A 23,041-nucleotide genomic window follows, 5' to 3' on the forward strand; every position below is an offset into this window, starting at 1 on the left:
CAGGCACAGGGCACACGTATTTACAAGCGATCGAGGGATCGTAAAGTCTCAGTGGTAAGGAATAGGGAAGCGGGACAGTCTCAGTGTAGGCCAGTACGAAGCGTACCCTGCGCACAGCTCTCAATCCTCGAGCCGGGGGATACGGAAGGTGGAGGTCGTACTGGCTGTCCTACTCACTGCTCCTCGGGCCAGGTCGTGTGGGTAGCGTCGATGGTCCAGCCGGACCAGGGTTCTCCTCAAGCCGCGACGAGGTCAGCAGGGCTCAATCCGGAGTGAACAGAGTGTCTGTCAGTTCTTGAGGAGCCGCGACAGCGTCAGCAGGGCTCGGGGTGTTCAGTGAACGTCCTTATCGATCAAGGATGAGCCGCGACGAGGTCAGCAGGGCTCCGAGGTTCCAGTTCTTCCTCCACGAGGATGAGCCGCGACAGTGTCAGCAGGGCTCGGGATGTTCGACGAGTGTTTCTTCGAGTCAAGGATGAGCCGCGACAGCGTCAGCAGGGCTCCGAGGTTCCAGTTCCTTCTTCACGAGGATGAGCCGCGATCAGATCAGCAGGGCTCTCTTGTCCAGGATACAACTGTCCTCTAGTTCTTGGGCGGGCCTTGATATAGTCCAGTGGCCCTTTGATGTCCGGACCCTCGTAGGCGGAGATCTCATGCCTCGGGGCTGGTTGTCGGAGTGTTCCGTCGGCTGGCCCTTTGATCCTTTTCAGATGCGTCCAGGGATTCCCAGACGCCCAGCAGGGTCTGGAGCCAGCTCTCTGGGAGGTCAGAGGTGCGATCGAAACCAGCCCACAGGGGAAGGCCAGAGGTGTGAGAGAAACCAGTCTCCCCGGGGAGGCCGGGGGTGCAATCGAAACTCCTTAGTCTTATCTCACTCAGGGAGCCCTCTACCCCCCAGCCGGGCATGGCGCGTCTGAAGCCTAAGTTTCGCTGGGGCCGGGGTCAGGCGAGGCCTAGGGAGGCAGGGACCTCGGGAAGGGCAATGGCGGCCGGGGGCCCTGCAGGGTTGATGCAGGTTCTGGGCGCCCGGTGCCGGGAAGGGGGAAGGCAGAATGTGGGGGTGGTCGTCCGTTGGCAGGGTCGTGCAGGGAGCTGGGATGACTGGGGACGGGACGACCAGGGGTTTCGGGGTGCAAGGCTATGCTAACGGGGTGCTGAGGAACGGGGGGAACCACGCCACGAGGCCAGGTTTAACACGCGTCCCCCCCAGCTGAAAGGCGGAGAGAACTACCCCTCCCCTTGGGGGTTCTCTTCACTGAAGCGGAAGAACCGGGACAGGCCGTCCGCGTTGGCGTGGTCAGCACCAAGCCGGTGCTCGACAGTAAAGTCCATCCCCTGGAGGGAGATGGACCAGCGTAACAGTTTGGGGTTCTCCCCTCTCATTTGCATTAGCCACCAGAGGGGCCGGTGGTTGGTTTGGACCCGGAAGTGAGTACCGAACAGGTAGGGCCTCAGCTTCTTCAGGGCCCAAACCACCGCGAAGGCCTCCCGCTCGATGGTGCTCCACCTTTGTTCTCGAGGGAGTAACTTCCGGCTAATGAATGCCACTGGCTGGTCTAGGCCTTTTTCATTCAGTTGGGACAGGACTGCTCCGATGCCGTGCTCGGACGCGTCCGTTTAGACCACAAACTCTCGGGAGTAATCGGGGGCCTGTAGTACGGGGGCCGTGCACATGGCGACTTTCAATGCTTCAAACGCCTTCTGGCAGGCGGGGGTCCAGCTAACTCTCTTCGGCTGATTTTTGGAGGTCAATTCCTTAAGGGATACTACGATGCTGCGTACCCCTTTATGAATCTTCGGTAGTACCCTGTGAGCCCCAGGAAAGCTCGTACCTCCGTCTGGGTCGTGGGGGCCTCCCAGGCAACGATCGCATCGATCTTGGGTTGTAGGGGGGCTACCAGGCCGCTTCCGACCTGGTGCCCCAGATAGACCACGGACCCTTGTCCGATTTGGCATTTACTTGCTTTAATGGTGAGACCTGCTTGGCGTAGGGCCATCAGCACCTCCCAGAGGTGTTGGAGGTGCTCGGTCCAATGGGAGCTGAATACCGCGATATCGTCCAGATAGGCGGCGCTGAATCCCTCCAACCCAGCCAGTACCTGGTTAACCAGCCTCTGGAAGGTGGCGGGGGCATTTTCATTCCAAAGGGCATCACCGGAAGTGGTAGTGGCCATCTGGGGTGGAAAAAGCGGATCTCTCTCTAGCCCCTTCTGTGAGGCCGATCTGCCAGTAGCCGCAGGTCAAGTCGAAGGTGCTGAGATAGCGAGCAGACCCTAGGCGGTCAATGAGCTCGTCTGCTCAGGGAATGGGATGTGCGTCTGTTCTGGTGACCGCGTTGAGCCAACGGTAGTCCACACAGAACCTCAGCTCGGGGACAGCGCCGGGGGCGGCCGCCTTCGGAACCAGTACCACGGGGATGGCCCATGGACTGTCAGAGGCCTCGACCACTCCCAGGGCTAGCATCTTGCAGACTTCGGCCTTGATGCAGGCACGGACTCGGTCAGGGACTCGGTAGGCTCTGTGCCGTACCGGGGGACTGCACCCGGTATCCACATCGTGGACGCACCAACTGGTGACGCCGGGGACGAGAGAGAAAAGGTCAGAGAACTGTCCCAGTAACTGGCGACAGTCCTCGCATTGCTCGGGGGTGAGGGAGGAGCAGAGACTCGCTCCCTCTACGGAGCCATATTTTTCCTTCGCACACAGGAGATCGGGCAGAGGCTCCGTGTCCTCTTCCGCTCCGTCATCGGTAGCGAGGAGCAAACTCAACTCGGACCGCACAAAGTGGGGCTTGAGGTGATTCACTTGGAGGACCCGCAAGGGGTTCCTGGGGGACTGCACATCTACGAGATAGGTCACTTGGCTCTTGCGTTCCACCACCTTGAAGGGTCCGGTCCACTTGTCCTGAAGGGCACAAGGTTCCACCGGGGCCATCACCCAAACCTGCTGGCCGGGCTGAAACTCGACCAGAGTGGCATTCTGGTCATACCAACGTTTCATTTCCTCTTGGCTCGCCTCGAGGTTTGCCTCGGCAAGCTCTCGGAACTTCAGAGTCTGGTTCCGGAGGGTCAGAATGTAACACATCTGGGGGTGGAACCTGGGGTGCCGCTTCCCAACCTTCCTTGACCAGGCTGAGGGGTCCCCAGACGGGGTGCCCGTAGAGCAGCTCGAATGGGCTGAACCCCAGGGATTTCTGGGGGACCTCCCGGTAGGCGAACAGGAGGCAGGGTAGGAGGAGGTCCTACTTGCGCCACAGAGGCTCCTCGAGGCCCATGATCATTCCCTTGAGGGTCCGGTTGAATCTCTCAACCAGGCCGTTACCTTGGGGGTGGTATGGGGTGGTGAACTTGTACGTCACCCCACACTGTTGCCACAGAGACTTCATGTACTTGGAGATGAAGTTCGTTCCTCGGTCGCTCACCACTTATCGTGGGAATCCCACCCGGGAGAAGATCCCCATGAGGGCTCGCCCCACTACGGGGGCCGTCACCGTTCGAAGGGGAATGGCTTTGGGGTACCTGGTGGCATGATCCACCAGGACGAGGATGAACTGGTGGCCTAAGGAGGTCCGGGGTCTAGAGGCCCCACGATGTCGATTCCCACCCGCTCAAAGGGGGTACTGACAACGGGGAAGGGATGGAGGGGATCCTTGCGCTTTCCTCCGCTCTTCCCGCTGGCCTGGCACGTGGGGCAGGACTTGCAGTGGGTCGCCACATCGGCGCGCATATAGGGCCAATAGAAATGAGTGACGAGACGTTGATAAGTTTTGTCTTGTCCCAGGGGCACATCATGGGCCAGGTTCAGGAGGAAGCCGCGGAAACGTAGGGGTACCACCAGCATCTGGGCTGACCCTAGTTCGGCGGACTTATGCTCACTATATAAGAGGCCGTTTTCCCAATAGACCAAGTGGGAGCCAGACTGGTCACCGGCAGCCTGAGCGACGGCCTGCTGCTGTGGCCCGACTAGAGAAGGGCAGGAGGTCTGTTCCAGGCAGAATTCCTCTCGGGAAGGTCCCACTTCCTGGCGCCACTGGGCTAACTCAGGGAGGTCATCCAAGTCTGGGGTCTGCTCGAATGGAGGGCCTAGGGGACCTGCGTCGGGGTCAATTTCATTGCCGGGGGGGTAGTTCGAGGACCTCGGGTCGCTCGCTGCTCTCTGGGTCGTCTGAGATGGGGCTAGGGGTCCCTGTTTCCATTCCACCAGGGGTGGACATTCGGGCGGTCATGGCTCGTGTGCTTACGCAGGCCCATTCGGGCAGGCCCACCATCTCAAGGTGAGTCCTACACCCCACTTGCTTCCAGGGAGAGCTCTCCCGATCGTTGCCCTGGAGGCAGTCCACGGGCATGTCGGTGCGGACTGCCACCCGCAAGTCACCGGAGACTATGCCCCCCCCCTCTAAAAAGGGACCTGAGCTATTCGGCAGGTGCGGATGGAATTGTTGGCTGAGATCACCCTGCAGGTGGCGTGGGGGATAATTTGGTCCTCGGTGACCAGGTGGCAGCGCACTGCGGTGATGCTGGCTCCTGTGTCTCGGAGGGCCCCTATGCGGTGCCCGTTGATGGTCACCTGCTGTCGGTATTTCTCAGTGTTGTCGGGCAGGGGGGCTCCCGGGACCATTTCCCTATCCCCAAGGGAGACTAGTGACATGGCTGCTGGCTCCCAACCCTCTGGGTCCCTATCTCTTCCTCTCCTAGGGCTACTGTGGCTATCTGGCGCGCGGGGGCATTCGCAGCAGCGGGTTTCTGGTTCATGGGGCAATGGGGGTCACTGGCATAATGCCCTGGTTGCTTACTTCTGTAGCAGGCTGTACTTATTCGGGGTCCATGTCTACCTGAGGAGGGCCCTGTCCTAGTCACAGGAGGGAGATTCCCGGACTTGTTTCAGGGGGGGGGGGGACTATGCTGGGGCGCGGGCTGGGACCCCCGCTGCCTCCCTTGACCCCCCCCCCCCTCTCTGACGGAAGGATCCTTGTTCGGCTCAGCCATATTCTCCCACGGGCCCCCGAGGGACTCGGGTGGCCACCCAACGATCCGCCTCGACAGCAAGCTTCCGGGGGTCGGCCAATTTGCTGTCCAGAAGGTGCTGCCTTTGTGGAGAGGTGTTCATAGGCAATGAGGTCGATTATTCCTTCAAAGGTGGTCACCTTGCTGCCCTTGATCCACCCTTCCAGGGCCCAGCTGTAGAAATTCACATATTCGACCCAGGTGGTGCCGGGGAACTTTTTGCAGTCTCGGAACCGCTGCCGATACATCTCCGGAGTGAGCCCATATCGGGATAGCAGAGCGTCCTTCAGATGGGTGTAAGAATTCATGACGGAGGAGGGCAGGTCCAGCATGGTGTGTCTCCCTTCGCTGAGGAAGCGCCCCCACAATCCGGCGCCCCAATCTTTCTCGGGTACCCGGTGGGAGGTCATGGCGACCTCGTACGCTTTGAACCACTGCTGGATGTTGTCCTCCTTGTAGTATTCCCTCACCACATCCTTGGGGATGTGTACCTTGGCCTCTACCGGGGAAGGGGTTTCTCGGTTCTCCGGGGGTCTGTTCTCTTCACTTCTTGCTTTTAGTTCAAGTTCTTTTAAGCTGCGCTCGTGCTCGAGCTGGAGTTTCTTTCCTTCATGCTCCCTCTGGAGCTTCTTTTCTTCTATTTCCCCTTGCACCCGTAATTGTTCGACGGCCAACTTCTTCTCGGCCAGCTTGAGCTCTCCTTCTATTTTGAGGCGCGCTAGCTCTAGCTCGTGGATTCGGATTCGCTCCCGGTCTGTCATCTCCTCTGGTGACAGACCCCTTTCCATGCTGGGACTCCGTGCCAGGGAGTTGGTTCTTTCACCATCCTGAGCGCTGGTTTCGGTCTGCGGCCCGTCTTCTCCGCCGTCTCCTTCTGGTGGGGGGAGGGGGGCCCTGGAGTCTACCCAGGCTGTCAGGGCTTTCTGGAAATCTTCCTTGGTGCTCAGCCCCGTGGTAGCGATGTGCAGCTCTTTGCAGAATTGTTTCAGTTCTTTGTGGGTATAATCTTCCAAAAGTTCCTTTTGGAAGGTGGTCTTCTCGATAGTTCCGGTGGTACTCATTATGGCTCTTTCGTTCTTCGTTCAGGTAGTGTGTTAATCGTTAGCTGTACGATCTCTAGGCGTAGACTCTTATCCCGTCGCTTGCCACCAATGTTAGAAAGGTGTCCCCCGAAGGTCAGAATTTGCTCTCCGGACCGCTTAGTGACCCACCCCTCCTCAGAATATAGCCGAGTCTAGGATCATACAGACTGAACGCACAGCACACTTATGAACGGACACTACACCGTGTATCTCAATAAGCAAGTTCTTTATCAACAGTAAAGATTTAGGCACAGGGCACACGTATTTACAAGCGATCGAGGGATCGTAAAGTCTCAGTGGTAAGGAATAGGGAAGCGGGACAGTCTCCGTGTAGGCCAGTATGAAGCGTACCCTGCGCACAGCTCTCAATCCTCGAGCCGGGGGATACGGAAGGTGGAGGTCGTACTGGCTGTCCTACTCACTGCTCCTCGGGCAAGGTCGTGTGGGTAGCGTCGATGGTCCAGCCGGGCCAGGGTTCTCCTCGAGCCGCGTCGAGGTCAGCAGGGCTAGATCCGGAGTGAACAGAGTGTCTCAGTTCTTGAGGAGCCGCGACAGCAGGGCTCGGGGTGTTTATCGAATGTCCTTATCGATCAAGGATGAGCCGCGACGAGGTCAGCAGGGCTCGGGATGTTCGACGAGTGTTTCTTAGAGTCAAGGATGAGCTGCGACAGCGTCAGCAGGGCTCCGAGGTTCCAGTTCCTTCTTCACGAGGATGAGCCGCGATCAGATCAGCAGGGCTCTCTTGTCCAGGATACAACTGCCCGCTAGTTCTTGGGCGGGCCTTGATATAGTCCAGTGGCCCTTGATGTCCGGACCCTCGTAGGCGGAGATCTCATGCCTCGGGGCTGGTTGTCGGAGTGTTCCGTCGGCTGGCCCTTTCATCCTTTTCAGGTGCGTCCAGGGATTCCCAGACGCCCAGCAAGGTCTGGAGCCAGCTCTCGGGGAGGCCAGAGGTGCGATCGAAACCAGCCCACAGGGGAAGGCCAGAGGTGTGAGAGAAACCAGTCTCCCTGGGGAGGCCGGGGGTGCAATCGAAACTCCTTAGTCTTATCTCACTCAGGGAGCCCTCTCCCCCCCCCAGCCAGGCATGGCACGTCTGAAGCCTAAGTTTCGCTGGGGCCGGGGTCAGGCAAGGCCTAGGGAGTCAGGGACCTCGGGAAGGGCAATGGCGGCCGGGGGCCCTGTGGGGTGATGCAGGTTCTGGGCACCCGGTGCCGGGAAGGGGGATGGCAGAATGCGGGGGTGGTCGTCCGTTGGCAGGGTCGTTCAGGGAGCGGGGCGGACTGGGGACGGGACGACCAGGGGTTTCGGGGTGCAAGGCTATGCTAACGGAGTGCTGAGGAACGGGGGGGAACCACGCCACGAGGCCAGGTCCAACAACACGGGAGTGGAGAGGATGTGGCGCTGATGTATAACACGTGAGGGGAGAGGATGCGATGCGGTAGCCAGAGCTGCTGACTTGAGGGATCCCGGCTCGAATCTAGGCGGCACCTCACAATAGCGTGTGATTCTATGCAAATCACTTAATCTCGCTGGGTAATGAATTGTTATATGAATATGCTACAATAGTAAAAGGTAAAACTTTATGAAAATATAGTTCCACCAAAGTGGATGGTAACAGTATGTCGGCTGTGGGAAACTAGTAAAAGAAGGAACAAGCATTGGTAGATGCAGGAAAATATGCTACAGCCAGTAGAAATGGAGGAAAGGTAAGTGACACGCACAGGAACCAATGAGAAGCCAGGAAAGAGAGGAGGCGGGATGCAAGTCCCTTTTAAGTTTATATTAAAAACAATAGTGCAAGCGCTGTGCAAGCAAAACCTAACAAGAGGAAGCCCTAGCACTGGGCTATCTTGGGCTTTTACAGAGATCACTCTCTCTCTCTCTCTGCTGTCCCCTAATGCGTTATTGTTCTAAAAGGACAAAAAAGCAGGACAAAATTAGAGTCTATACATTCATTTCCAAAGAGCAAACTGTCTCTGTCCCTCCCGCATCAAGGCAACTGGAATGTAAGGAATACACTAGGCTTTTCTGGTACGTTGTCTTCACCTCCATTTTGTACCACATGTCCGTATTGAAAATCCAAGATCGATTCTGTTGTGGCAATGTTACACAAACCCATACATTAATGGCTCACACCACCTACACCGATATTAAATGTGCATGCTACATATATGTTGAATGTAGCAAAGGATCCAGATAATGAGGCTAGACAGAACTTTACCATGGCGAGACTAGCGAGTCTGCTCGTCAACAGGTTCAGGAAAAAGACCTGTCGTCCTGTTGCTGATTAAATGGTGTCATTGCTGCAGGGTTCAAGTAGTCCAGCGAGCTGACGGTAATCACATTCGCCAAAGAGGGTACACTTGGTATATCCTTTCAGATCACCAAGTGCTGCTCTTGGTATGAAAGTCACTGACTAAAAAAGGGTCCTTAATGTACATCCATGTTTGTCATGTAAGTGAACATCGGAAAAGGTCAAAAACAGATTGGCAATCATGTAGGGGGCCTTCCCATCTGACCATGTTCCATCAAACTATTTATTCCTGCAAAGTCTGTCTGTTGGGTACCCTTTTGAAATAACTGACATGGGAACCGTATAAGAATTTATAAGTAGATTGAGCGTGTTTGCAGAAGTTCACACTTATGCAGGTTGGCCTGATGGATTTTTGGATTAAGACTGATTTCACTGGGAGAAGCAAGATATCTCTTGAAGAGTTTTCGACTGAGTATTCACAGTGGCAAGTTTAAGATGTTCTATTATTGTAACCTAATTTTATTTAGTTAAGGAAATTCTATTTAGTCACTCTTGGGCCATTCACCTTTGATGTAAAATAAGATTTGTGATGCAGATGATTAATTTCACATGAGCGCGCCCTGTTCTCTTTCTTCAGGGGATGTGCTCTTTCTTTGGGTAGGCCATCCGATTATAATTCAAGAATTGCATAAAGCAAAGTATATTGTTGGACAATTCCCTTAAATCGTTGATAAATAGTATATATTAAGAAATATTGTTAACAATTGTGTAAAAGAAAGATAAGATGACACAATATAAAGGGATACAGTGCACCGTGTTTGGTACCAAAATCATTGTGGACTAAATACGTGGACGCAGGCTGTAAGATTTTGGTACATATTAGGATTCCTGCTCGTATACATTTAGCAGCCTTATTTGTATGGTGTTAACTTGCCACCCAGCACTTCTTTAGAATGCTGAGATACATAGACAAGGTAAATAAACCCAGAGAACACCCCACAGCAAAGGACAATCCCCCCCCAAAAATCAACCTATAGCAATACTCCTGCAACATTGCTGGTGCAGTGGCCGTGAACTAATTACTTTCACTGGTTATCATTATGTGCATCCATTCTTCGCAAAGTCATAGAAAGTGGTGGTTAAAAGGAGCGCGTCTAACCTTCCCTTTACACCAATGTTAGTGGTATCTGCCTGCCCTTATTTAACTTCCATATTTACCTGGCTGTATGTCAACTCCACCAGACTATGGGAATATCATATTTTTGTAGATCTATTTCAAACCACGCCTGGATTTCGGTCTGAAAATGTGTACACAACATCACTTCTTCAACTCGCTTGCAACATCACAACACTGTGTTGTGTGCTTTGGTTCTAGGTCAGCCGGGATCTTCACGTGGCCATTACAGAGTATGCAGATTTGAAGGAACAGCTGGAGAAAAATACAGTCATTCTCAGTGTGCTCAAGCAGCTCCAAAAGGTGAGCAAACTAAGTTAAAATATATTTATGGGTCTTGGCTTTTTAGTTATGCCTGTCTGAATTTCTAGAAATCGCTTTCTTCACATTCATTCTCCTGTCCTTTGTTAAAGTGCCATTAGCCTGTGTAATGGTAATTGAAATATACAGTAACATAAACAAATACTGCAGTGTACAGTGGAATTAACTCCGCATAATCAACACCACATATTCGAGGCACAATCCTAGAAAACATTTGTTTTTGTATGTTCTTTGAAAAGCGCAATTGTTAATTGAGGCTCTAGTTAGGTTTTGAAATAAATAAGATCTAACGTTTTAAAACCGAAAGAATACTGAAATTCTCCATATGATTTAGTTAACAAAAAATAACTTGCACCCGTCAAGCACTGCTTATGAACCCACTTATTGCATACATTGCATACATTCCTTGTGACATGTTAAATAACATAATTGATGACATTTCAAGCGCCCATCCTTCCCGTTATGTGGCCTTCATTTTTCGGGTCCTGTAATGGTTGCTACAACATATTCTCAGTGTTGTGGCCAGGACGTTTCCCCACCCATTTTGAATACCAGTCAGAGCATATGTGGACAGCAACAGTTGAGATTTCTTCAGCTTTTTACTAGGGTTTACCCCTTCATGCCTAACCGAGCACGTTTCTAAACGCAAACTTCTCAAAAACTACTGAACAGATGTACACCAAATAACAAAGCAAAGTTCTAACTCTTTAGCTAGATTTGATTGATGGAATTCCTTTCAGCCAACTTTTTTGTATCGGACAGCAAACTTTCCAGCTCTAATTAACATTGTAAATCACACCTTTGGGTAAGTGGACCCCCTCTCCCTTTTCTTGACTTCCGCTTAATTCGGAGAATGAGAGGAGTTCGTACAGTTTAGAAAAAACTTAAAACCCATCCTTTTCCCAGGGTGTAGTGTTACATCACCTGCAGTAGGCTAACTCTGCCTTTGTATTGGAACTCCTACCTTTAAGCGCCAGGATACCCGTGGGGTGATAGAGTGCTTTATAAATATTGGATACATTACATTACTTCCCCTTGTCTCCAAATTTGCCCCTCAATTTCCTTTAACCTGTGCCTCTGCTTTGACTTTCTCCTTTGAGTGGAAACTACGAACCTCTTTGTCTACTGTTTTTTTTTTATTTCTTCCTGCCTCGTCCCACTCTCCATTCTTGCAGAGGCCGCCCCCGAAGGGGGCCTCGAGGGCCTCGAGGGCCAGGGCTATAACGGATGCCACAGCCCCGTAGAGGTCTAGTTCCAGTCGCCTGGAAGTGCCCCGAAGCAGAAGGGGAGCTTCCTGCGTGGTAAACTTGCGGCAGAGAGGGGCCTAGTCACCTGGCCCAATGGGGAGCCAGGTGATGTTTCTACACCTGCTCATCTCAGCGGGAACATCATTGTGGGGGATATAAGGCACCACTCCCCACACTACAGCTCACTACAACATTGTGGAGCTGGGGAGCGGGCGGCAACCACAGCAGCCCAGCACGGGATGCCTGAGGCAGGGATCAAGGCCATCAGCAGGTGACGGTCCAAGGCATACAGGAGCTATATGAGACCCCAGCTGATGTAGACAAACCCAGCAACACAAAAACACGGGGAGGGAGCACGCGGGGGCACGACCACTGCAGTGCATGGTCGCCTGGCATTGTGATTATTGCCCCAGCAGGACAGCACCCCCGGCTTGTATGGGTGGTGGATCACTCATTTGTTTCCCAGATGACTTTGTATTGGCAGCGGGAAGGCCACAAGCAGAGAGGCGGGCTGGTCAACACATGCGTAAGCTGGTGGGGTCGCCCGGAATCAAATGGGACCAACTTCCAGCGGTGCTCGAGGAGCTAAAGACAGATACAGCCTGGCACCCAGACATATTGATAATTCACCTGGGTGGGAACAACTTCGCCTGGCTTGGAGGAAAAGAGCTACTCCTCGCCATCCAGGCGGACCTAACAGGAGCACCACCGTCATATGGTCTGAGCTGATCAGGCTGGTGTGGCGAGGGACAGAGCCCCATAAGGCAGTTGAGAACTCAAAAAGGAAACTGAGTACTGCTGTAAGCAAATTTTGCAAGACCAATGGCCTAGAGAGCGTTGGGCATGGCCTCATCAACCCAGGCCGCTCAGAACTCTATGGGCAGGACAGAGTTCACCTGTCAGGAAGGGATGTGTGTGTTTTGCGACAACCTGTATGGTGCGATAGTTCTAGCAGGCTGCACAAGAGATGAAGAAGTAAGCAAACTGACAGCACAGGGGGGAGCCGCAGGAAGACGTGAGCCTCCTTGGCGGGTAAGAGGGGTACATTGGTTGGTTATGGAGGCACACCGACAAGGCATTGTGTAGAAGGAGGGCTGCTCACTTTGGGGTGCCTTGGCCTGACAAAAGGGGGTAGCAAATGGAGACGGCCCTCACAGCCCAGATCCCGTCAGGCGGCAGGGCACATAAAGAGACTAGCAAGGTAGCAAGTTGGGGCCTAACACCTGGGTGAGACTACCCCCCCACACGCAAAGGTGCATGGAAACCAACAGAACAATATTTGACCCCAAAAATGGCGAGAAAGGAGATACGCCTGCAAAACAGCGGAATAACGAACTGTCAGGGTGATTTACAGGAGTTCTGACAAACAAGTGACTTATGACCAACAAATGATTTATGACAAGCGATTTATGACAGTAATGCAGATGATTAATGTCACCAAAATGACACAAGTGATTTACAACACCCGAATGATTTATGGCCTGTGATTTATGATGTGTAGCATCTAATGATTTATGACACCCGATTTTATGATGATTCATGATAATGAGTAAAACTGCGGCCAACAACTACCGCCAAACTACACGAGAGTTGGCAGTCTTTTTGTAATACATGTTGAAGAAGATTTGCATGCTTATCTAGAGTGAGCACAGTGCGGGTGTTATTGCAGAGGCCTTCTCCGTCAGGGGTCTCGAGGACCGGCGCCATAACGACGCCAGAGGCCCTTAGGGATCTGGTTCCTGCCGCCCGGAAGCTCCCCAAAGCAGAAGGGGCGCTTCCTGTGCAGCAAACTTACACCAGAGAGGCGCCTAGTCACCTGGCCCATGGAGGGGGCCAGGTGATGTTTCGAACCCCCTAATCACTACACCTGCCCGTCTCTGCGGGGAAATAGTGAGAGGGGTATAAGGCGCTGCTCCCCAATCTGCAGCTCACTACTACATCGTGGAGCTGGGGAGCGGCGCCGTAGGATTTTCGAGACCCACACCTACGCAGCAGCAGTGTCGCAGTGCTGGCGGATCGAGGGGTACATTGGTTGGTGATGGAGGCACACGGACAAGGCGGTTTGTAGAAGAAGGGCTGCTCACTTTGGGATGCCTTGCGGCAGGGTGAGTAGGCCTCACAAAATGGGGTAGCTAACAGAGACATCGCTCGCAGCCCAATCTCCGCCAGACAGCAGGGAACAAAAAAACACTAGCAAGGTAGTGAGTTGAGGCCTAACTCTGGGGAGAGACTACCCCCCACACGCAAAGGGGCGTAGAAACCAACAGAACAATGTTTGCCCCCAAAATTGGCGCAAAAGGAAATACGCCTGCAAAATAGCGGAATAACGAACTGTCAGGGTGATTTACGAGTCCATGATATCCAATGAGTTATGACAAACAAGTGATTTATGACCAACAAATGATTCATGACAAATGATTTATGACCAGTGATGCATATGATTAATGACACCAAGGTATGATGGTTCATGACACAAATGATTTACGACACCTGACTGATTTAGGGCACGTGATTTATGATGTCCAGCACCTAATGATTCATGACACCCGATTTTATGGTGGTTCATGATAATAAATACATTTGTGGCCAACATTGACCACAAAACTGCACAAGAGTTGGCTCTTATTTTGTAATACATATGTAATGAGGTGTGCATTCTATTTTGGAGTGGGCACTGTGTGGGTGTTATTGACATATTAACTCCCCAGCCCCTTTCCATGCTTCCCCTCAATTAAGTTGTCCTCTGTCAGGTTTTCTTCCCTTAATCTTCTTAATATTTAAGTCTCTGTAGACATAGGGAGGACATAAGAATCACTTTAACATCTTTTCTGACATTCAAACTCTGTACAGATAACAAGACTTAGTCTAATGCTAATACAAATCTGCCTGCCCTGTGATACACTCAGCTGAGAACTGCAACACACAGCAGTCTGTCTGCTCAGTTTTCAGCCGCAATTTTTAGTGGCGCTATACTTGTTTTCGGTCGGGCCCGGTGAGCGCCACTGTCTGTGGTGCAACTTTAACTGATGAACTCAGCACGCAGAACATGTCTATGTCAGCAGAGCCTGTACTGTACAGGATTGTGACAGGCTGCTGCTCGTGTTCTCTCTGGTGCCGCTAGTGGGGCTAGGTAGTGGGCATCTCGCCAGAATGGGGTGGGCGGCTCTAATGATTTTTATCGGGTTGACCCCGAGCTACTTTCTTTTCAAATTTTTACAGCCTGGCTGTGACTGCAAAGTGTGCCTCAGCCTCACTCTCCTAAGGCTTGCCCAATTCCTTGCTGCCTGCAATGGGCTGGCTATCAAGTTCTCAAGTTAGCTAACTGTTGCCCTTACATTTCTTGTACATTGCAGCAGTTTTAAGATGTTTGTAGCGTTTCTTTTTGCTCAAATGGGCATCATTTCTGATATTTATGTTTCTCCGTCTTTATAGCTTGAGAAAGTGTTACTCATAGTCGTTGAAATGTCACTCATTATTACCCTAAAATTATGAAAATGTCACACATAGCAATCTGAAACCTTGGCAGCTGTGGTCTTAGCCCTGAAGACCTACATGGATGAATCAAAAAAACTAGCGGGATTTATTCTTTACCAGCATGGATAAATAGCATGACAAACTAGGTGGCTGAAGAGCACTGTTATAGTATAGATTACTATTTATTATACTATATAATGTTTACTGATTAGGTATTAAAGAAAAATGCAATTTACGTATCTTTTAACATTCTTTAGAATGACAGCATCTCCATGTCGCTCGACAATGAATAACCTGTCTTCTTGGCTGTGTTACAGTTTGATAGTGCAATCGAGGAATACAATTGTGCATTTATGGGGAAAAACTACATTGCAGCTGCTCGACATCTGGAAGAGGTATGTTTCTGCTTGGAAGTAAAAATGTAAGCTTTTTAAATCCCATACTAATGTATGATTCTTTGAAGAATAAGATAAACATCTTGGATTTCAATTGGGTGGCAGTCCCTGCCACCTCTTGCTTGCTCAGAGATACCCTTAGAATGCAAAAGTAATCTCTGGTCTGAGGGGTCTTTAAGGCAGCAGCAAAATACCATTTCACTTTCTGTTGATATCTCTCTTTTTCTTCCCCATCCCCCTTCTGCAACAACTAGGATGCACTTAAGTGGTGAAGAGTGGGCCAAAGCCTCATCCCAGGATGTCATCAGGGGCGGAGGATGGATGTGCAGTGTGAATCAAAGCATATTAAACTCAATCACTTTGCAATATAATATTAATAAAAATAGTGCCAATGAATTATGTGAAAGTGTTATTAGAAAGAGGCACAAGGCATCTCATTTTGCGGGGTGCACTATATAAATAGTCTGCACTACTTATGCAGTTTTTCTAATGACATTTCGGGTCATCTCTGCTGTCCTTGAAAAGGAGGTAAGTAGGTAGTTGTCTTGGCCTCAAATAATTTGGGTCATACACAGTAGACTTCCTAAGCCCTGAAAGAAAACTGCAACATGTTTGGAGGAAATGAAAATTGAAATTCTTCTCTCGCCCTTCTCCAAAAAGTTATATTGGTATAGTGAAGACTTTTATTAGCCAATATAGCACCAGGGATCTCTTATTTGCAGGTGAAATGACAAAGACACGCTCCAATTCCCTAAATCAGTAGACATACAGCACACACCCAAACACACACTGGTAAATATTAAGAACAGCTCAGCAAGTAATATACACGTTAGGGCAAAGGTTACATCTAGCCTGATCATATTTCACCATCTATCTCTAAATATTTGGTATATTTCCTACCTAAATTGTAACGAGATGTTTAATAGCATAATTGTATTCGTTTAATCCTATATACCAACCCGTGGTAAGTTTTCCCAGCCCTATTAGGCCTTGAGGCCTGAAGTTGGAAGTCTGCATGCAACATTCCTCTAGCACTTCGCATATGGCATGTGTCTAATCCCAACACTGGTATCTTGTATACCTCTCTTACATGGTGGCATGTGGAGTTAGGGGGGGATCAGCTTGCATTGCACTTCTTTTTGACTATACAGGACAGTAAGCAGCACTCTTCAAATGATCTATAGTTCCAGAAAGCCTACTGCTACAATATCTCTTACCTTCCTTCAGGATGAAATTTGCAAAGTCAGTTTTTATTGTAGTCCCATGCCAGCTGTCGTGTTTATGATGGAGCGTCAGAGTGTGGAAGTTTTCTCTTTTCTGGCCAGTTACTATGAGCCTCATAAAACACGAGAAAAGGATAGAACACATTTGATTAGTTTTACACACAATATGAATGGCCCTTGTTATAAAATAAGCAGAAAGTGTAGTGTGAGTCTCATGTTTTCAGTAGCACACTGGGATGCATTCACTGCAGTGGTATTTGCCTAATTAACAAAGGGCTGTGGAGGCTGCTTTTATCTACAGACCTCAGTCTCTGCTTTCAGGGAATTAATGGGGACATGAGAACCCTGGAGGCAGAACGTAAGGAAAGATGCAGTGCAAGTCTAATATCTTTAAAGTAAGTTGCAAAGCGTTCTTTTTACCTGTTAGATTATGTATCCTGAAATGAGTAAAGCCGACTGATGCAGCTGTTTGTAGGAGGTCATCACATAAAACCCGGTAGCCTCGCAAATCCTCTGTCCTCAGTACGAACAGCTTAAGCTTTCTCATTTATTTCCTAAATATAATTTCTTCTCTCCCCAGACCCTTGTCAGGTGGAAAACACTTCACAAATGGTGGAATAAGGAAGCATATTTACTCAATGTGCTTGCTTCAGATCAAATCATTGTCTTTTTTGAGTGCTTTGTTATTACCCACATCTCAGCCCCTCAGTTGTACTCTGGTGGCAGAGGAAAATGTGGTGTTTGCTTTCTGCAAGATGAAACCCCTGGTTGCTTTGTTTGAGGGGATATCTGGCCACCATGTTTTCAAAACTGCCATTCACTTGGCTAACACCATAAAGTAGCAACTTCACAGCTATGACAAGGGATGTAAACCTTTAACATTCGCTTTCAAAATGTCTTTTTTTTTTTTGCAATTGGAGTTGTAAATTAATGAGATTAGATTCAAAGCCTTGTAAACGCCGCATCTGAGCTCTAGAGATTACAGTTCACAAGTTGAATATAACATTTGCAGCTGTTGTTCATTAGTTTGTGAATTAGGAAGGACTGTTAATGTAGGAAATGTTACCATGCTATTTATTGTTTGGGCCAGAACAGTTTAACTATAGGACAAGGAAACACTGCACAGGAGACAGAGTTAAATCTAAATACTTACCCTATTGAATCTGAATTAACCATGGGAACTCTCGAACTTGAGTTGTAACACTTTCGAATTCATAGGTAGATTGAAAGTGGTGAATTTGTTAGAAGGAAATCAGTCCATGATGGCAGGTCAGGTACCCTCCTTTGTAGAACTGAGTTTTTGTATGATCAAGGTGCCATGCTAACCATTGCCCGTTATCCTTCCAGGCACAGGCTTGCCTGCAACAGCTGAAGGCGAGGAAAGGCTGCGAACTGAAACTGCTGGACGCCCTCCGCATTCAGCTGATTGTTCAGACGAATAAACTAATCTGCCACCTCGGGGAGGAGTGGCAGCAGTTGGTTACCTGGAAGGTCCCTCCAGGCAAAGGTACCTAGCTTATTGCTTAGGTTAGTTCTTGATTTGGAAGGGCAAAATACTAGGGCTTTGGTAGCCACTCGCAAGAGTCCCTCGAACCCAACCGTCCAGATATGCAAATATTTTTGAACCTTCATTTCTCAAAAACTACTGAACGGATTTACACCAAAGCACAGTCGGCGAACAAAGATCTAGTTCCTGGCAAATTTGGTGTCTTTACGTTCTGCAGTTTTTGCGAGAGCACTGCCTAAAGAAGTCTTCGCACAATGCAGGGGGAAATTTGCTTTTTTGACCCTCCTTTTTTCTTGGGTCCCACTTGACGGATCACCCCGAAATTTCCAGGAGAGAGCTGGGGTACATTTGCGTTTTTTTGGATTTGTTTGACGAATCCTCACAACACTTTCAAAACTAAAATGAAACTCCCCTCAGCTACTGTCTTTAAAGCTTTGTGGTGATCAGTCAAGCGGTGGCCAAGAAAAATGGGAGTCCCAAAACACTTTTCCCCCATGTTAATTCCAATTGAGAATTTAGATATGACTACAGCCCATACCGCTGAATTACACCAAATTTGACAGAAAGGTAGCTGTTGGTCCAGAAAGTGATCTTTTTGTGAATTGGTGTAAATCTGTTAAGTAGTTTTGAAAATATTGAAGAAATCCAAATTTGTATATATAGAGACCCATATCCTCCGAGGATCCGACAGTCTCCGTGCTGAAATGTGATTGGCTGCTAACACTTTAACCAGGAAGCGTTGGCAGCCTTCGTAAGACTCTGTCAAATCCCACAAAAAAAGTAAAAAAATAAAAAGAGAGTACAGAATCCCAAAGATTCTTGGAGGGAGTCCCAAAGGGCACAAGATTGGCGGGAAGAAAACAAAAACCAGCGCTGGCTTCTGCTTTTCCATAATGTTTAGCCCCCAGGGGCATGAGGAATTATAGAGGAGGGGGTGCACGAGGCTTATGAAACCCCAAGGGAGTGCCACCTCCTCGGGGCCCTTAGTATATATTGTACATAAAATATGTATGTGGGCAGGCCCGCTGAGCCCTCCAGGGCCTTCCAACTCCCCAGGGCAAACCAAGTTACATTAAAGTGTGATGGGCCACGCATGCCCCCAACCCCACAGCACCAGGGACTTCTTCCTCCCAGGGGGCTTAAAAATATATATGTGTGTGGGCTCACTGGGCCTGCCAACACCCTGGGAACTGCAACCTCCCTGGGGCAAAACATAAAATGAATGCCAGGGCCTGCATGCCCCCATCAGCCCGCAACTTTGGGGACCACCACCTCCCTGGTGCTGAAACAAATTAATGTAGGGGGGTACATCGCGGACCGTGTACCCAGGGACCACCACCTCCCAGTTGCAAAGTTTTACAATGGAGGATGGCCATTTATGGCCTTCTGGACCGTCACCCCGAGAGCAGGCTCCTGCTACCTCCAGAGGTGCCCACCAAGCAAAAGCAAACATAACATCGCGTTTTCAAGCTGGAGCTGTTTAAGCCGGCTTCAGAGAGCTGAGTTTTAATCTGTTTGCCTGCACGCAAATATGCATGCAGGGAAATGGATGAAAACATCGCTCTTGCAAGAAGGAAGGTGCTATTTCAAGCAGCTCCCTCCTTGAGTGAGCAGTGATGGCTCCCTCAGGAGTCAGGAGCCGGCTGGGCCAGCGGGTACCATGAGGTTCCCCTCATGATCCCATAGCACATTGTGGGGCCTGGGGGCACCCAGGAGACATGGCTAGGCCCCAGGGAATGGGGCCTCCGGGGCTGTAATCGGCCCGGGAATGGTAGCCGCATAGCCCCCCTCCCCATTGAATTAAGTCTTGGCCCATCTGGATTTGGTCCCTGGGGCCTAAATCGGCCTGAGGAGGGGGGCTGCATGCCCCCCTCCCCATTTATTTAAAGCAGGGCCCTGAGGCGGCCAACCCCTGCCATGCATGGCCAAAGGCCGTGTGTGCTGCAGGATTGGGTGGTTATAGGTCGTTGTCCGATTGCTGCTAACTCCCACTGCGCACGGCTAAAGGCTGTGCACAGCGGAGATTTTATTAACATAGTGAAATATAAATTACTTGCGTTAAAATTACCATAGAAATTCACTGAAAAACCCAAAGGTTACAGGGACATTATCGTTGGGAAATAGAATTTAAAAAAAAACTTAGGAATTCACTTAAAAACAGAAGGTTATAGGGACGTTATAGTTGGGCTCACCTTTTAAACGTACAAAACCATAGAAATTCACTCGTTAGAGTTATATCAAATAACTATATCTCGTTCCCTAAGGTAACTATAACTCATGCCGCCGCCAATCACTGCTAATTACCCCAGATATTACAACACTCATGACATCTTTGATAACATCATTGATATTATCACTATAACATTTGCAGTAACTTTATTGAGGTGAAAACTGTGCATGGTGGGGGGTGAGGGTTATAGTTACCTTAGAGCAAGAGTTACAGTCACTTGATATAACTCTATCTATAAGAGGTGAATTTCTATGGTTTTGTATGTTTAAATGTGATCTATATATAGATTTGTGTGTGTAGATACATAGATATATGTAGATTGATATATTCCTTGATGTTAAAATTAAACTTACCGGCAAAGTCATAATGTAAATGACTGTAATGTAAAGGTACCCCCATTGTACTGACTGCGGTGTAATGACTCCCGGTGCAACTATATGTGAAGCAGTGACTGACATTTGTGTGATATATTTGTATGCCACGAGGAGAGTTCTTTTTGCTCTGGAGTTGTGATGTCAGCCTGCCCAGTCTGCTTCTTACTGAGTTGTGATATCATTCAGTTTATTTGAAAAGCCTGACTCTCTCCATCGTTGCATAATGTAAGATTTTTACAACAGTTTTAATGGAACTCGATTTCATAACCAGTAATTGTCTACTGTTTAAATGACCTAGGTCAGAAATACAACTAAACAATTGATGTTGATTGTCATCTGTTGGCCTCCCAGGATCACAAGAGGTTTTTCTGTATGTGAAAGATTTCCAGCAGTTCAGGACTGAAGCCGGGAAGGGTTCCTCAAAGTCTAATTTGTCATTGTCAAGCTCCTGCTTTAGGTGTTGGTGTTAAAAAGAAAGAGAGGAACAAAGCTGTCATTTGTAGCACTGGAGGTCGCTGCGCTGCAAGGATAGATTACCATCTTGTCCTGTTCCAAGGTTTTACCTTTAGACTTAGACCTTCATTCAGTGGCGGTCCCTGTGTTTGCCGTCTCGCGACAGCCGCTGGTAAGAGCGCGGGGGTTCGTGGCGATCCTTGCGTTTGCTGCCCCTCGACTGCTGCAATTTAGATTGGGAGGGCTGCCCCCTTGCTACGCCACTGCCTTCATGATCCTTTATTATATTAAGTTCTATTCAGTATCTGGGAGATTTAGTGAGCTAAGTAGCCATAAAGACTAAAGGAATGTATTCCCTGAAAACAATTTGAATTGTAGAGCCTCAACTTGGCGATCTTTTTTTTAACTCCCTAGGGTGTCAATCTGCAAGAGATGCAGACCTGGCAGATTAGAAAGCATGCCTAGGCACTTAAAGGAATATCTAATTTTCGTGTTTGTGTTTTAGAAAATGAAAACTGATTATTTTACACCTGCATTTGTGTCTAAAAATTGAAAACTGAGAACCATAACAGTAATTAACATAGGCAACCTCTTAACCAGAGTGAGTACTGTTACATACATATTCTTCTATAGGGTGCACCCACTGTTCTCAGAATGGCCAAGTGATTCTACATTGAGGAGATTTATACCGAAGGAACAATTTACCCACGACCGTGGTCTCCTTTTCTTGGCTTTAGGGAAGATAAATTGGTTACAATTGGAGTTTTAGTTATTGAACCTTTAATTATGCGCCTTGGTCGCATGTGGGGTATTAGCACAATCATTTTCACAACTCCTTATTAATCTATTGTAGAGTGCAGTATCCATGAAATTAACATATGCTTTGTATCAAGATCAAAATGTCATTCATCCTAGCTCCTTGACATAATGGACACATTGTTTTCTGTATGTCCATTGATTTGGCATTTGTTCTTATTCAGAGGTTTGTAAGAGATCTTGCCCACATTGTCCAGTATAACCATACCTATTTAGCCAGCTACCGAGTTAGTGCAGTGCAGAATAACACTCACAATCCATCAAAGATGTAAGGTGTAAACAGGTTCCCTTTGCGGCTGACCACGGCCTTCATTGGACATTAGGGACCTGGTCAGTGCCCTACGTTGTTTGTGTCATTTGTTCCCTTTTTGCCCCTCTCAGAGCTCATCACCCTGGAGTCTCTTGTGAAGACCGAGCTGCATCTGTCTGCACTGATGTCAGAGACAGAGGAGGAGGAGGATGGCAAGGGGCTGCACTTGGGTTCTGTCCTCCAGGCTTTTGCTATCCTCGGGGAGCTCAATACCAAACTGAAATCCTTTAGTAAGTATTTTATACCAGAACAGTGTTACGCTGTTGTATTTGCAAGTACCTGGATGTGAACAATTCAAAGTTTAAGGTGCAGCAGTTCTGTTACGTTACAGTCCCAGTGGGAAGCCAGTAAGGTTTTATTCATCTTTTGTTAATATCGAATATCCAATGTTTATGAATGATTACAAAAGTTATAGCTGGGCAGAACTTAATGAACATTAATGGTGCTGTGAATTGAGGTAAGTGTGCAGACTCTAGGGCATATCACCCACTTGCCCCTTCTGTTTACCTTGCACATTTCTTCTACAGAACACATGACAGATTATCCTGAACTAGGTTAATGTCATCCTTGTGGGAGTCCTCTTTTATATCTAAGTGCTTCTGGCAATGGTGTATACCAACATAATGGCGCTGGATGGTGCTGAAGAATACAGTTACAAAGAAATACATTGAAATAAGTTTTAACTGGCGGTTCAATCAAAATCTTTCTTCTTTGAAATGCCTATTGGACTATTGACGAATCAAACCAGATGTGAGACCTGTAAATAGGATGTACAACACTTAGCACGCCCTATGTCAGGCCATGCCCCAGTACTGCTAGAACTCACTGTCAGAGCCTCTCCAGCTTAGAGGGCTATGGTGCTTAAATGCAGGAACTTTTAACAGACAGTATATTCCATGAAGAATTGCAAAATGGAATCCAAAACTACCTTTAAGGACAATCTGGGTACAATAGATTAATTGAGCACTGTGCGGGAAGCCTTCGAGGCAGCAATAATAGCGGTCTGTATATCTAAGCAACATGAAGTTCACAAGGCATTACACACTAAGGTGTCTAAACTAGAACAGGATATCCGACAGCTTGAGTGCTGTCTGACCGCGGGTTTTAAGGGCCCGATGCTGGAACAAATCAGATCTAAATTAGCAGACTATGCAGACCTGGTTGAAGGTGAAAGG

The 23,041-nt window shown here is 48.9% G+C and overlaps 1 protein-coding gene across 3 annotated transcripts in view; it reads left to right on the top strand.

The window, feature by feature from the left end:
• The window catches only part of ZW10 (zw10 kinetochore protein), a 172,578-nt gene that overhangs the window by 46,296 nt on the left and 103,241 nt on the right, over window positions 1-23,041 (top strand). For 2 of the 3 annotated variants that reach the window (XM_078682353.1, XM_078682352.1), the window contains exons 3-6: window positions 9,718-9,819; window positions 14,876-14,953; window positions 17,524-17,683; window positions 21,938-22,096. In XM_078682353.1, coding sequence (XP_078538479.1) covers window positions 9,718-9,819; window positions 14,876-14,953; window positions 17,524-17,683; window positions 21,938-22,096 — 499 coding nt within the window. The remainder of the gene's footprint in view (window positions 1-9,717; window positions 9,820-14,875; window positions 14,954-17,523; window positions 17,684-21,937; window positions 22,097-23,041) is intronic. The other variant, XM_078682354.1, reaches the window with a different exon arrangement.

This window comes from Lissotriton helveticus, chromosome 3_1 (assembly GCF_964261635.1).
Source record: "Lissotriton helveticus chromosome 3_1, aLisHel1.1, whole genome shotgun sequence".
NCBI lineage: Eukaryota > Metazoa > Chordata > Amphibia > Caudata > Salamandridae > Lissotriton > Lissotriton helveticus.